The 16,108-nt window shown below is 46.7% G+C and overlaps 1 protein-coding gene across 1 annotated transcript in view; it reads left to right on the top strand.

The window, feature by feature from the left end:
* Thsd4 (thrombospondin, type I, domain containing 4) overlaps positions 1-16,108 on the top strand; it is a gene marked incomplete in the record, with an annotated part of 530,583 nt that overhangs the window by 49,916 nt on the left and 464,559 nt on the right. Inside the window, 1 exon segment of the mRNA XM_013518949.1 lies at positions 15,951-16,108. Coding sequence (XP_013374403.1) covers positions 15,951-16,108 — 158 coding nt within the window.

Genomic DNA, 16,108 nt, shown 5'->3' with positions numbered 1-16,108 from the left:
GGTGGTGCATGCCTGTAATGTCAGTTATTCAGAAGGCTAAGGCAGGGAGATTGTAAGTTCAAGGTCTACCTGGGTAACTTTGTAAGACTCTGTCTCAAGATAAAATGGAAAGTAAAATAAAATAAAATAAAAAGACCTGGGGATGTAGCTCAGTGGTAGAGTAATTTTTATAGCATGTGTGATGTCCTGGTTTCCATCTTCACTATTGAAAAAAAAAGTTTAGCTAATGAAGTTGCTTGAATGGCCACAAAGTGTATTGTGGTAAAATTTATAGGATCGTGTCATCATAGTCCATTGTTATAACCAATAAAATGCCAAGCTGAAGTAAGATGCGGAGAGCAGGGGACACTGAAAACAGTGCAGCTCCATGCAGAGTCACTGGCGGGTCCCACGGGAGAGCTATGACAGCCCTGGCAGCAGCCACTCCTCCCAGGCCCCAGACCAGCTCCACTGGAATGGCTTTAGGACCCATATCCTGTCTGGTTCAGAGTATGCAGACTTACGTGGTGACTGGATACCCGGACACACTTGAACATAAGACCTCAATAGGACCTTTGGGCTTCTTGAACCCAAAGCAGTGATTAACATTCTCAAGTGGTTATTTTAGAAAAGAGAGAAAAGAAAAGAAGGAAAGAAAGCAAAAAGAAAAGGAAGAAAAGGAAGGGACACAAAAGAAAAGGAGGCCCCCAGGACCTGGAAGAGAGAGACACAGACAGAGGCTTCCAAATCTGCTCACGTGGTCCTTTTAGCATCCGGGAATCCAACCCATCAGATTAACGTCCCCCAGATGAGGATGATGTGGCTCTCACAGGCGCAGGGTGTGGACTGATGGCTTTGTGTGTGCACTCATGCAGGCTTCCTATTATTAAAACACATTTGGCCTTAAGCCTCATGGAGCTAGGAAACCCTAGGGTGCTCCCCTGCCCCTAGTTGGAGACTGCCCGGTATGTGGCAGAATTGCGAGCCCACACAGTGCTTCCCAGGGCACCTTTGGTCTCCATGTAATTGACTGTGAGCATTGGAAATAGCTGCGGTTTTTAATACAGTGATATTTCCTCTTCAGGGACCCCAGCCCCTAGTCTTGTTTCAACAACCGCTAGCTCCATCCCAAGACGTGGTTCTTGTTTCTTCCTTGTCTAATAGAGAGAGTGTTTGCGTTTGCACGGGGTTTTTAATGGGCTGTAAGCTGTTGGCTGGAGTGGACTTCTTGGACTGGGGCCAGGGAGACTTGAAATGTTTAGGGAATCCTGTGAGAGCTGCCGGGAGGGGCTTCTCTCTGCTGCCTGCATGGCCCATGGTGATAAGGACAGCCAGGCGAAAGCGGCCTGCCTCGGTGGCACAGGTGTAGCCTGAGTAGTAGGTTCCTTGTCTGAGCAGGAGATCTGGGCCCGGTGATTTTTTCTGTGAATATATGGATCCAGTGGTCTCAGATCAAGCCACAGACCGTGAAAAGGGGCCCCTTTCTCTGATTCCAGAAACAGTAGTGGGAGCCCCCAATTTGGCAGACGTTGGTGGTCTGGACCATAGAGTTCTTGAGATGGAAATAACTTCCAGAGATTTTCTCATTCAGGCAAGACCACACCTAAGCCATCCCAGGAATACAAATCCGCTCTATTACGAACTGCTCTGTAAAGGGGGCTCTGCAGCCATACTTGATGACAGAGTGTTTTTGAGGATATATGTGCTTTTGGCTTCTCACTCAGACCCCTTTACCTGGAGCCCGATCTACCTGCTAGAAGCAAGAGATGTGCACATCCCAGCCTTGTCTTATCTCTCCCTCTGGAGAACCACTGTGTGGCCTTAAAGATCTTGTTTCTACGGACCATCCACTGGCGACTTTCCTTTCTAAATCATTTCAACCTGAGCACTTTTGGGTGGCAGCCAGCACAGTGCAGGGCTTTTCAACTGTCTCCACCAAAATGCACACCAGCAGCAGAAGTGTGAACATGACACACGTGTACACACACATGTACACATGTGGCCCAAGGGTAGCACAGTGACCTACAGTTTTCACCACTCATCAGTATGTGACATTCTGTCTCAAAATACAGCTGGTTGTTTTAATTTTAAAACAATGTTTTAAATTAGCTAACATTAGGAAAGAATCCAACCCTCTCTTACCACTTTCTTTTTAAAAATCCCTTGAGGAAATGGATAGTTGGGAAGAGTCTACATGTTTTCTTCCAGGATGTCTGGTGCCCTTCCGCACGCTGCTGACTGCTCCACTAGGGAAGCCCAGGCTGCAGGGATCCGTCAGCTTCTAGGAAGGAGAAGAGAGTTGGAATTGGGACTGTGTCACTTGCAGCTAAATCACAGGGTCATGCTCCCTACCTGACAGGATGCAGTCATTCAACTGTGGAGCCCGAACTCTGTGCCGGGGTCTATCATAGTGGCTAAAACCTGAGATAGAAAAGGTCCGGGTGAATAGTTTCAGCTCACTATTCCACGTGGGTGGAATAAACAATAAACAAGCAGAGCATTTCATACAGTAATAACTACACGCAAGCACATGCCCACGCACGCACGCACGCACGCACGCCGTCCACGCGCTCAGTGCTTTAGATGGCATGGCCAGGCCCCTTTCTAAGGGGATGACATTTGAATAAAAGTCTGATTCATAACCCACTTTGAAGATTCTTGGAAACAAGTTAGTAAAATACCTGGCTCGTGGCAAAAGCTTAGTAGACACTGATTTGCCCCCCGCCTTAAGAATCAAGGAAATAAACAGAGGAAGACAGATTTTGTAGCTCATTAGATGTGACTGAAAAGATCTCAGAAGAACGACCAAGGAATTCACCTGGATTTTGGAAGTGCTACCGGTAGAGAACTTGTTTGCATCCTGCCTCTTTGTACCTCTTCCAGGGATGGTTGCTGAGTAGTGCCTGGGCCTCCCAAGCAAGCAGAGTTTTCAGCATTGCACTAGCACCTGGGCTCTGATAAGCACTATCTTTCTCTTGGCTGGAGAGCCCCTGGTTTTCTATTTATCTGCACCCCAAGGCCTGCACTCTCAGTGGAACATATCAAATGTTTCAGGTTTGTGTGCCAGCTGCTAAATGCATGGGCAGAACGAACATAATTATATCTCTTTAAATATTCATTGCATTTTGCAAAACATATAATGTATAAAAAATATAAATTTAAATCAGATGAAAATATTTTTATACTTTTATAAAATATTTTCTATTTTTCTTTTATATACATAAACTATCTAAGCTCTAAACTAACAATGGTGTAGAACTTTGTTGTCTATCGAGTCCTTTTATATCCAGCATCATAGTAGCCTTGAGAATTAAATACTGTAGGGCAGAGAGAGGAATCTAGGTATTGGAATCAGTCAACCCTGGGTTCAAATCCTGGCTCTGAGCCCCAGCTGTAATTTTAAAGAATTAAAACTGTCTTGGAACCTGAGGACTCATAATCCTTGGAGCCTTGGGCATACTGTAGGTGGTCTGCAAAACTGATTTTTTTTTTTAGTGTATTATTTTCATTTTGATGATAACTTGAAAATATCAATATAACTCTATTTGGATAATCTGAATAATAATGCATTAATTGGACAGCTCCATTTCAGTGAGAAAAGATTGCACAGATTTTTAATCTACCCAAAGGTGGAGATGTTGTGAAACCAGGTGAGGTACCAGTCTCCAAAGACCTTGTCTTGTAGATGTCAGAGCTGTCGCCCTTTCAGCTGCATTGCATACATCCCGTTTCTTGTGACCTCCCTTACAACCACTGACTGGCAGTAGGTATAGTAAATAGTAGAGGACTTTCCCATTAAGCATCATTTTGGACTCTACAATTCTTATACATCAACCTTCACAAAAATGAACTGGTGCTTTAAAACAAGCTCATTTTTCAAAGGGCAAAAAAAAAAAATAAGAAAACAAAAACCCTCAAATGATAGTCCATGGTGTTCAGACCCAGAAGAATCAAGTCAACAGGTGAAAACTAAAACATTCCGTACATCGTACAGTCACACCCAACACTGTCTATATAGTCTGCATCATTTCATTAACTGCCATATTACATTAATATTATTAATTTGATTTTAATGGTTTTTAATTTTGTACTTACTTCATTTGTAGTTTGTTTTCCATCTCTATTTGAGTAAGAGCAATATGCATAAGAAATTTGTAGCCGTTTTGTCTCACAATTTGAGGTATGAGACACAAAAACAGCGATCATAGTGTGATATAGGGAGGGTGCCCAAAATGCTGTGGATCCCTAGAAGAGGGTAAAGTTATTCTCAGTTGGGGAAGTCTGCAAAGGGAGTGCATGTTTCCGTAGTTACGATCAGTAAGTCTTGAAGGATGCGCAGGAGTAAGGCTAAGGGGAGAGAGGAATTCCCAGGCTAGTGACATGGGTCTCCAGCATACAGTGGTAAGGCTTGGTTGGCATCCTTGGGTAAAAGTTAAGAACAGGGCAGTGCCGGCAGCAGAGGCTGCAGGGAAAGTAGTGACCAAAGAGCGAAGGGCCTGGGCAACTGGATTCAGTCACGGAGGCAGAAGGGAGTACAGAACAAATGCAGAACTTGGATGCTGTGATTTTTAAGAATAGAGTTCTTGAAGCCAGGAAGGTGGTGGTATGATTGGGTGGATACAACCCAGGAAAAAACGCAAGAGTGAGGCCTTGACCAAACCATGGGCTGTGGGAATGGGAAAAAAGGGAAGAGCCCAGGGATATTTCTGAGGTAAAACTGGCAGGATTCTATTCCAATTGGAGGAATCTGAATGGGCTTGGAGATGGAGCAGGTGTTCAGGTCCTGGCTAGGTGACAGATTTAGTGTGAAAAGCTCACAGCTCACCTTGGTGGGTAGATCTAGTTGGTTGTGGGGAATATAAGTCTGATGCTTGGGAGGGAGTCTGTGGCTCCCCGTTAACAGGGGAGAGATCAGCATGCAGACCATTGCTGTGCTACACGGCTTTCCCTGAATGGAGATTTGGATGAAAAAAGTAGGAGACCAAGAATGAAACTCCAACCTAATGGGCAAACAGACAAACAGAAGCCAGCAAAGAGACAGCCTAAAGTTTAGGAGGAGAACCAAGAGAGCACGGTGGCCTGGAAGTCAAGGGAAAAGAAAGTTTCAACCAACAAGGGGTAGTCAGAAGGTCCAGTACAGGGCGAATTACCTTAATGAGTTAGTGTTGTCATTTGTCTTGCCCTTCTTGTCATTTATGCATGAGGAAACAGAAGAAACACCATAGGTCACCAGCCAAGTGGCTGAGCAACCATGGCATGTGCTGTTAGGGGGGAAAGGAGGTAGGTGACACTTTGCAGACAGATGGTGAAGGGACCGAGAGAGCAGTTGGCAAATTTGTCATCCATCCATCCACCCAGCCGTCCAGTATTTCCTGAGGGCCTGCCGTGTGACAGATTGGGGATGAGATCTTATTAGACAGTGGGTGGAACATAAAGTAAGTCAGAATCCCCTGCCCTGGGGACTTGATAGTGTCGAGGGGGAGACGGTTGTGTCCAAAGATAATTATAGCTCCAGGTGGTAGCTGCGATGGAAAAGGTGTACATGATGTCCCTGGAGAAACAGAGAGAGACCATTCCATGTGGATGGGAAAGTTCTCTTCACGGGCAGAAGCAAAGAGAGCACAGCCGGGGTGAAGGGCATGTCCTACTTTGTGTGCATTTTTTGAGTGTGTGTGTGTGTGAGTGTGTGTGTGTGTAGTGTGAGGGAGTGGTGGTAGAGTTGAAGCTGGGAAAGAAGGCTAAGACCAGGTTTACAACACTATGGCAAACAAGTTCGGATTTCATCCTTTGGAGAGTGAGAACCTCAGAGACACTATTTAACAAAACAGTAATGCAGTAGGGTGGGGTTTTTAAGAAAAAGGTGTTGGTGGCTTGAGGAGACCTAAATGGTCAAAAGAAAGGCAGAGGCAGGAAATGCAGGCAGGGTCCATCTCAATCCTTTTGCAGCCTTGCTCACTGACAAGTGTTTATTGAACACCTAGTTTGTGCTTTGTTCTCCTGCTCTGAATTCTGACAAGTCCCAGCACAATGCATCTGACTTGCTTTTCTTCTGATATCCTGCTGAGGCCTGTGACTTCAGTGTGAAATATTGACCCAGATGCCAAGGGCCCAATCGCCAGGCAGAATCTTCGTCTGGCAGGTTGCTGATTCCCAGGGTCACTCTCTTTTGTGCATTACTGTCCCAGTTGGTTTGGGCTACAGAAAAGCAGTTGCTGTCTAGAGCATGGGACCCAAGGGACTCACACAGCCAGGCACTGCCTGGAAATACCAGCTTCTGTTTCCTGAGTTAAGTGCAGCAACCCTGGGTGGACTCAGTTCCACGCGGCTGATGCAAGAGTCAGGTCAATTTCGGGAGGAGGGAGTGTTTCCAATTAGGCAGATCACATCCAAATATTTACCTCATTGCATCATTTTGGCCGGGCCCTGACTTTGGGTTTTGTGGCGTCCTGGCCTCCTTTCGCTGTTCAGGGAAGATCTGCACTCACAGCCTCTTCCTTGTGGGCAGGGGACTTCTGGGCACAAGTCGGGATCACCTCTTTCTCGTGATGCTTCAAGTAGATCAATACATGGCAAGGAATGTTAATGTCTTCCAGGAAAAATCAGAGCTGGTTAGCACTGGAAGGGGGGCCTGGGCCTCCACCGAGCCAGTCCAGCTCATTTTATGCATATAGAAATTGAGGTTCAGAACTTCAGACTCCCTGGTCCCCAATTTCAAAGTGAGTAAGAGTAGCCTCGGGACCAGAAGGAAGGGTCCAGCCCTGAGTTTCCCAGGAGTCCGCTCTTCCTGCTTCATTCATCTTTCTATCTCTGCTGTTCGCCGCTATGCCTCTTTTGTTTCACAGTTGAATCTGCTGATGTAGGCACCATGTTGAACAGGTTTCATTTCATGGATGTTTTCTGTCTCCTATGATAGTCTGTGAGTTGGCCTAAACTTGAAAGGCGGAAATAAATAAAGCCAGGAGTGGTGGTACATGCCTGTAATCCCAGCACTCGGAAGGCTGAGGCAGGAGGATCGCTGCAAGTTTGAGGCCAGCCTGGGCTACAAAGTGAACTTGGCCAATCTGGACTGCATAGCGAGACCCTGTCTCAAAAAGAAAAAAAAAAATTAAAAAAAGAAAGGCAGAAGTAGAAGGGTTAGCTCCCAACATAGGAAACTTGAAGGTAATAAGATGGTATGACCACAGTATAAGAGGTAAGAAAATACCAACCTAGGGTGGAGGCCCAAAGCCTGCAGGGTGAGCTCAGTTTAGTACTTTCTTAGTCTCACCAGGTGATTCTCAACCTGGAGGATGCATTCAAATCACTGGGGAGCTTGTTGAAAATGCAACAAGGGTCCTGGCCCTGAGGTTTTTTTCCATTATGGAAAAGGTGTAGGAGACAGGAATCTGCATTTCTCAGGATTTGTGAGGTAGACTCAGTTGCAAGTTGCCTTGGGGACCACACCTTAGGACACATGGCACACAGGAGAAGTAGGCGGAGCTGGGCGTTTGGCTTGGGGTGCATCTTGGACAGCATATAGGTGCTGAGGGTGGCGGAGCCTGTGTGTCTGAGGTCATTGGCTGCCTCTGCATGGGTTTGCCCACTGGGCCAACACAAGAATGGAGAGAGCCTTAGGGTATGGTACTCAGAGCTGCCACTGGCAGAGCACCCTACCTCACAGGTGCCTAACGGCTATGTGTGACTCATGTTTTCCTTAAGGCTTAGCCTTTTCCTTTCCTCATTTCCCTTTCTCTTCTGCCGCACTCATTTATTTGGGCTATTATGCAAATGAATTCTTTTAAGTGTACCTGAAATGCCTTTTAGAACTTATTTGCATGAGTCATTACCATAGCAGTGCTGGGTGGGGCTTATTCCAGTGTTCCCTACCTGTGGGGTTTTTGCCTTGCCCTCTGGCCCTGTGTTGTATCAGGATGGGTGATTCATATGAATCACCGACATCAAAGGAAACTACAGCGGTGCTCCTTGCTGGAGGTCTGGTTTGACAGAGATTGTCCATCCAGATACATGGACTCCCCGGCTCCTGCTCTGGTCCCAGGTGACACATGTCCTTGCCGGGCTGCCAGCCCTACCCTCCTGTCTTCCTTTGCTCTTAACTTTTCCAACCTATGCTCTCCTGGCTTCAACTCCAAGGTGTATTATTGTAACGTTTGCTTCAGGGTGTTTAGTTGGTTATGTGGCTAAAACCAAACTTACTTTTTCCAGTCCCCTCTAGGATGAGCCTTTTAGCATGTCAGACTTTACATGGGACTGGTTTTCAATGAAGAACAGATGGTAGGCTTAATTTTGGAGAAAGAGAATTAGAAACCAGTGAAATCTTACATGATTTCACATTAGTACCAAAACCAAATCCATTAAAGACATTTGAAGCTAAGTCTAGTGATGGGCTTCCTTGGCAGGGGTGAGCCATTCCTAGGGCTTTCTGGGACTAGGACTACCACCGATCACCTCCTGATTTCCTTTATGTCTCCCATTGCTCACAATCTGTTTTGAATCTCTCTTCCTTTAATCTATATGTTTTTATTTATTGAGCAAGCAGTATTGTAACCAAGACTGAAATTTTTCAAATTACCAGAAAACTTATCCTGGGCTCAGCTTCAGTAACAGATCAGATGTTTTTGTTTTTCCAAGTCTCTTTCCAGACTTTGCTCATTGGCTTAGGGAATCTTTACATGACTGTAATTTCGAGCTGCAGTGGAGTTTCAAGTTTGTTCTTTGACATTTCTCACTTCATATTGTATTACAAGACTCTATGTGGCACTGCATTTTTTTTCCAATATGATGATGTTTCCTTGAGCCATTAAGCTCTCACTTATTTGACCATCTTTCAGTGTGGTCCTATGCATTCTACTCCCCTGAAAAGGGTTGTGATAAAATACAACACAGCCACAGTTGTTCTGATGGTCACTCCTGTTCTTCCCTGAGATGGCCCATTGTCTGTCTCGAGACCCTCCTACCACCTCAGCCCCAGAGCAGTTCACAGAGCCTCAGTTCTCTGGTCACTCTGCCTCTGGTCAGCTTTTCCCTCCAACATCTCTGCCAGCCCTGGCCTCTCTTCTTTTTTTTGGTGGTACCGGGAGTCGAACTCATGACCTCATGCTTGCAAGTCAGGCACCGTGCCACTGAGCTATATCCCCAGCCCTCTGTCTTCATTTTGAGACCCATTCCAGATCCAGACCAGCTACTGCTCCTCACCTTAGATCCTGCTGATGGCTATGTTTTCCTCCTCCTAGTCTGACAGCAAAGGCAGAGCCAGCTTATTTTACATTATGTTGGTCACCATGTTTTGTATGTACGTTATTATATCTCTGATCATGTAGATAACATTTTGCGTTATTTACTACAGGCAACAGAATGTAACAAAGCAGTGGGAATTTGTCAGAATGAGTCTGGGGAGCAGGTGGGAAGAGAACAAACCGGAAAGCAACAGCATGAACCGTGGAGTCAGGGGAGATGCTGTTGAGGAAAGGAACCAAAGCCACGGTCCCTTGGTCACTCTGCCAGACATACAGATTCCAGGGAGGAAGTGTCTGCTTCACCTACTTTGCCTACCTTGGCTTCAGCTAGCAGGAGCCCTGGAGTACATTCCCAAAGATACGTTACCAACCTAGAGAGGTGATTACCTCAACAGCCCAAGGGAAGGGGAACAATTACCACGCTGCCCTACATACCCATTTTCACATGGATGTATCCCATCCCTGCCTAACATTATCTAACTCTGCCATATAACTGATTCCAAAGTGTTGTCAGTTGCAGCATCCAGCTCCGAGACCAAAATCCTTGAGAAGATTTCAGTTTTTCCTCAGCACTGTCACAGCCTTTTCTTTGGCACAGCCCAAGTCAAATGGAAACGTGATCACCCTGTGCCTCACTCACCTGAATGCCATCCCTTTCTCCTGCTCTCTGGTTTATGGCCCCTTGGTGAGAGTTTAGAGGAGCACCATGATATCCTGCAGTAGGTTTTTAAAAGAAGAAAGGGACCTTAGGAGTTTGGAGGATTCTATCCAAAATACTCCCCACCCCATCCTGACCTGCACATTCTACTTTCTGAGGGAAGGGCTGTGCATGCTCCAACAAGTTCTGCTTTTGATTCTCTTATCACCTTCTCTGTCCCTAGCCTGGAAACCCCCAGCAGAGGGAAAAGAGCACCAGTTTGGTCCCAGGCCTGCTTCTTGCACATTATACAACTTTTGACTGGTCACGTACCTCCTCCCAATGAAGGGACAAAATGGAGGTCTTGCTCCTCTGTCCATGCAGAACGAACCATGGTATGTTACACACCCAGTGTAGTTATTACATTCCACCCACCCGACCTCACTGAGGGAGGGCATTATTTTGTGTCCTGAATGTATTTTCAAAGCCCATGGTTCATCCATCAGTGCACACAGCTGCTGTGTATCTTCATGACTACATGTCTGAGATGGAAATAAGAACCTTTGAATTGAACCTTGTATCTGGCTTAGGGTTTGCATTAGAGCAGTTGAGGCCAACAGAGGATGTTTCACTTGTGCTCTGTATCTCTGTCTTAGCGTAATCCTTCAACCGGTCTCTGCCTTCCTTTCAGTGGAGGATCGTAGTTTCATAGAGATCACATACACACTTCATGATCTGGTCCTTTCCCTGCATCTGCGTATTGTTTTTCATAATGTTGTTTATTTTCCCTAATCGTGTAAGGGAGTTTACCCTCAGTTTTCTTAGGGCTTACTAGTCTATGTGTACAATTTCTTTTAAAAATTGTCACTCCAATTTTAGTGACCTTCTGTTCACATGTGAACAGCACAAAATCATAACCACTGTTAACATACTTCTGGTCACTGCTAAAAATCTCTACAGGAAGTGTCCTGGGAGCTCATGGACTGGTAGGGATTTTACCAACTTTGAGAACTGTTCTCTGGAAGCCTTGAGTTTTCAAATGTACAAGGAGGATGGTAAGAACTTCCTCATGTGGCTATTCTGAAGGTTAAATTAGATAATGTGTCTAAAGCAATTAGCCTTTTGGTCAGCCCAGGTTCTGCACTGAATAAATGGGGTGTGTGTGGGTGTCCTCTGTTGAACATCTGCTAACGGGCCTGGCTTGCCAGCTGCCCCAAGCTGGTGACATGATACCCAGGGGCACCAGCTGGTTACAGGAAGGTGGTGGAAGCGGGCTGGCTGGCTGATGACCACGAAGCTCTCTGCTATTTCATTCGTGCCATCCTATTTGATAGTAAAAGATTTTCTAGTTGGCTTCTTTGGGATGCCAGGATCACAGACCTGCTCATATTAGGATCAATCATATGAAATTATGAATTATATGAAATTGTATTGTTGTAGATCAAAAGTAAACATTTCTTTTGTTTCAACCAAATGCTGAAAACCAATGTCTGCAAGTAGGTTCATTCTCTTCAACTACTTATTTCTTGTTTTGTTTTTAACTAGCTAATACATTATGGAGGATTGTCCACTGTAATGGATACAAGTCTACCTCCTTCTGACTGATAGATTGTATTCCATCCTATGGACAGATTAGATTTCAGTAGCTGAGCTCCTATTCACGGATATTTAGGTTGTTTCCAGGCTTTGTAGTTCTTCTTACAGATAATGATGTGATATAAAGCTTTATGTATAAAACTTCAAATATGGTTTTGAGTGTATCTATAGGACAAACTACTAAAAGTAGAGCTGCTGAGCTAAAGTGCCTGTTCATTTGAAATTTTGTCAGGGATGACAAAGTTCCCTTCAAAGAAATTGCCCCAGTTTAGATCTTCATCAGTGGAGAATATTCTTGCCCATCAGTGTTACCAAACTTGGTAATTTTTGCCAATATAATGGGTTTAAAATGGAATTTTGGCATTCTAGTTAGTATTTATTTTATTCTATATAAGGTGAAACAGTTCTCACGTATTGTTATTTGTTTTCCTGTTGTATGTGTTAGTCTCCTCCAGCTGCTGTAACGAAACATCTCAGACAGGGTGGCTTCAGCAGCAGGAATTTCACATGGTGCTGGAGGCCAGGAAGTCCAATGTCAAGGTGCGAGCTGATTTGGTTCCCCAGTGAGGACTCTCCTCCTGGCTTGTAGAGGGCTATTTCCTTCCTATGTCTGGTGATGGTGAGGTTGGGGAAAACAGACAGAGAGAGGGTAAGAGAAAGAGAAGGAGGGAAAAGGGGGGAGGAAGAAGAGGGGAGGAGAACCCGGTTTCTCTTCCTTTCCTTAGGACACTGATTCCTTCATTGGGGTGTAACCTTCATGACCCCATCTAAATCTCATAACCTTCCAAAAGCTCCATCTGCAAATACTATGATCCTGAATGTTAGGGCTTCAGCGTTGGAATTGTGGGGGGGGGGACACACCCATTCAATCCATAACATCTCCCCTTGCTTTTCCTTTGATTTATTCTTTCTCCCTTCCTGTTTTTCCTCCTTCCTTCCTTCTTCCTTCCTTTTCAGTTTTGCTGCCTTTTATCCCCTTTGTTTCTGGCTACGTACTATAAAAATACAGTTCTGGAGTCTGCGGTTGGATTCCCACCATGGGGACTCTGCTGGAATTTCAAATCACTCACCATAATTGAACTATAAATTAGAGAATTCTTATGAATAGAATAGGATGGAATGTGGTTTCATGTTCTCTTTCTCCAGGGACCCTGCTCAAGTTGGCAATAGGAGACTAAATTAGGGGAGGGATTAGTTCTAGGAAGTGGGGTTTTTAGAATAGCTGCATGTCTAATCCAAATATTACAGACAGTGTCTTGGTTATCTCTGTTACTGAGAGATCAGGAGGTAGAGGATAACTTGAATCCCCAAATGTGCCAGAAACATATTTCCACCTTTCTTCAAGTTTCTCAATTATCCTGCCACTAGAACAACTATTGAAAGGGGTTTATTCCTACTCATTTTCACCCTGCAGTTTTCCACCAATAGCACAGGCAGGGATGTGGCATGCTGCAGAAAAACAAAACAACACAACAATAAAAAATAACCCTACGTGATCCAGGGTAAAGAGCTCAATTTTAGTGGTGTTTATGCTTCGCATTGGCCTGGAATCATGGCAAGTTGCAGCTCTTGGGGCCTCATTTTCCACTCTGTAAAAGGAACAAAATAACAGCAACCTGCCAGGGTGGCCGAGAGGGCACTGAAGAGCTCTGGCGAGTGTGACCTAGTACCAGGGCTGCCTCCGCCATGGAGCTGGTGCATAAGCATAGGTGCTGTCTGCACAGTGCCTGGCATGGAACCTGATGGGGACTGCCCAGTGCTGGTCCCTTTCCTCCCTTGGCCCAAGGGTCCAACACACTCTATTATTTCAAAAAACTACTGCAAATATGGTGGTTTAGAAAAACAGAGATGCATTCCCCGTGCAGTCTGGGAGGCCAGCCATTCAAACCAACACATCGCCAGAGCCAGGTTCTTTCCAAAATTCCTGGGGGAGAATCCTTCATTGCCTCTTTGAGCTTCTGGTGGCCCCAGACATTCCTCAGCTCGTGGATCCATCACTGCAGTCTCTGTTATGGTGGTCAGACTGTCTTCTTCTCAGTGTCTGTCTTATAAGGATTTAGGAGCCGGGCACAGTGGTGCACGCCTCTAACCCTAACTGTCAGAGGCTGAGGCAGGAGGATCACCGCAAGTTTGAGGCCAGCCTGGGCTACATAGCGAGTTCAAGGCCAGCCTGAACTACATAGCAAGACTACAGAGTGGGACCCTGTCTCAAACAACAAGAAGAAAGACAATTAAAAGGATATAGGGACCACTGTATAATTTAAGATGATCTCAAGATCCTTAACTTAATTACATCTCGAAGGGCCCTTTGCCAAATATGGTCATATGAATTCAGGGAGTCAGTGTGTGGAAAGATCTTTAGAGAGGGCCACCACCATGTACCCCATTCAACACACTCAAGTATAGACTTTATAGTTGAAGACCTGATAAGGCACATTTTTTTCCCCAGCCACCCATTACTTCAGTATTAATAAATCAAGAGTAGATCAGAGAAGAGAAGAAAGAATAAACATAGTGTTTGTTTTGTGTTATTATTTTTTGTTTTTTTGAGACTGGGTCTTTCTATGTAGTCCAGGCTGGCCTCACATTGGCAGCAATCCTCCTGCCTCAGCCTCCCGAGTGCTGGGATTACAGGTGTGCACCACCCTGCCCTGTCTTATCTTGTATTTAGAAGCAGGAATGCACCTCTCTCGAAGATGCCCACCGTCTGGATCTACTGAGTAAGTTCATGTGACCTGGCTGAGGTCAGAATGGCAGCCTCAGGGACTGTGGTCAGCAGTGGCCCAGAAGACACTCACATCTGCCTTGTGCTCGCTCTGCCCCTATCTCCAGCTGGGTCCACCCATGTCTGGCTATGCAAGGGCGGCTCTAGATTGCCACGGACTTAGCTTGGAGCAGCCCTTTATCCCTTCAGTGGACACTTGCTTGCTTCCTGGGCTCCCTAGGCTCACTCTCCCTTCTGCCCTGATCATTCACTAAACCTTCCAGAACCCAGCTGAAGCAATAGAAGACCACTCTGGGCACTAGACTTCTCAAAGGAAGGTGGTGTCAAGGTCTCAGAGCTCTTGGCCCACACAGTGGTGCCCAAAGCCAACATTAAAAAAAAAAAAAAAAAAAAAAAACAAAGTGAAGATAATCTAGAAGCATTTTTGCACTGCAGCTCTAAGTCCACGGTTTGGTGGGAAAACACACAACACAAGGAAAGTCACAGAACTGCTCAGGCTCCCAGGAGAGGATGGACGCTGGAAGAGCGGCTCTGGGCAGGCAGGAGCAGCTGTCTTCTGGGACAAGAGCAAAAGGACCAGATGTGCACAGATTCGGAGCAGGGGACATCTGCGTGAGGACCCTGCTGTGGCCAGGTGCCTGGCCCGGTCACAGGATGTCTCCGAGCCTCGGGTTACCTTCTGTAGCATGAGATAGTAACCAGGACTCCTAGGTTATGCATAAGCTGGCATCAGATTCGAGCCTGAGTAATGACAGTGAGGACTGTCGATCCCTCCCTCCTCTGCGGCTTGCCGGCTCCCCCAAGCCGGCCCTCCCCAGCACTGTACTGGCCTCGGGGGCCTCTGCTGTGGGTCCAGACCGCTTGTCTGTACCTGGGTGCCTTTGTCTCTGTCCTCAGCACCTAACTCAGTGCCGGGCATACAGCACAGTGCTGTGGGTCTCTGTGAAAAGGCCAGTTATCTGAATGAGTCTCTCCAGAGAGACATTATCCATCTCTCCTGATTCCCATGGAAGCAGGAACACCGCCAAGGTGTTAGCACCGAGTGTTCGGGGCCAAGCTCTCTGCTGTGGCATGAATGAGCTCATCTAAGACTCTCACTGCCCGTGGAAAGGTGGGTACCAGGGCTTCCCTCCATGCAACGCGGTGGCCTGAGAGAGGCTGCGAAACTTCCCGGGCGCGCTGCTAGGAAGTGGTGGCAGGGATGTGACCGCAGGCGGCCGGGCTGTAAACTGTGATGTCACTGCCTCTGCCACAGGGGGACAAGGGGCTCACCTTCCCTGCAGAGAAACAAGTCCAGCTCTCTGGCCTGAGTTGGAAGATAGGAGGGATGCCGGCCATCAGTGCCGCAGCACCCAAAGTCAGGGCTACACTGGGGCTTTCCTAGGGCCTAGGCTCTTCTGGCTTTGTGGGCCCCTTCATATGTGTCTATAGATACAGATATAGATTAAAATTCTATTTTATGACCAAGTTGGCGTAAAGACGACTATAACTCTGCCTGCAGAGTCTTTTGTCACCTCAGTCTTTTGATTTTGCTTTTCATTTTTTGAAACAGGGTCACGCTATGTAGTCGAGGTTGGTCTTGAACTCACTATTTAGCCCAAACTCGCTTGGAACTGGCAGCGATCCTCCTGCCTCAGCCTCCCGAGTGCTGGAGCGAGAAGCACGCCCCTGCACCTGCTCCATGTCTCCCCCCCACCCCAACCCCGGGAAGATGCGCCAGCCCCGCAGCTCCAGTCCTCTGTCCGGGTCCTGCTTCTCTAACCGGCCTCTGTCCCCGCAGGTCCCGCAGCGGATGGCGGAGGAGGGCAGCCCCGAGGACGAAGGCGGCGGCGCCCCTGGCGTGTGGGGCGCCTGGGGGCCCTGGTCCGCCTGCTCTCGCAGCTGCAACGGCGGCGTCAAGGTGCAGACGCGCCCGTGCCTGCCTGCCTCCCCCGCGCG

Source organism: Chinchilla lanigera, unplaced genomic scaffold, assembly GCF_000276665.1.
Source record: "Chinchilla lanigera isolate Chin_1 unplaced genomic scaffold, ChiLan1.0 scaffold00049, whole genome shotgun sequence".
NCBI classification, from domain to species: Eukaryota; Metazoa; Chordata; class Mammalia; order Rodentia; family Chinchillidae; genus Chinchilla; species Chinchilla lanigera.
Note: the sequence above shows the minus strand (reverse complement) of the source record. Positions and strands in the feature narration are given on the sequence as shown.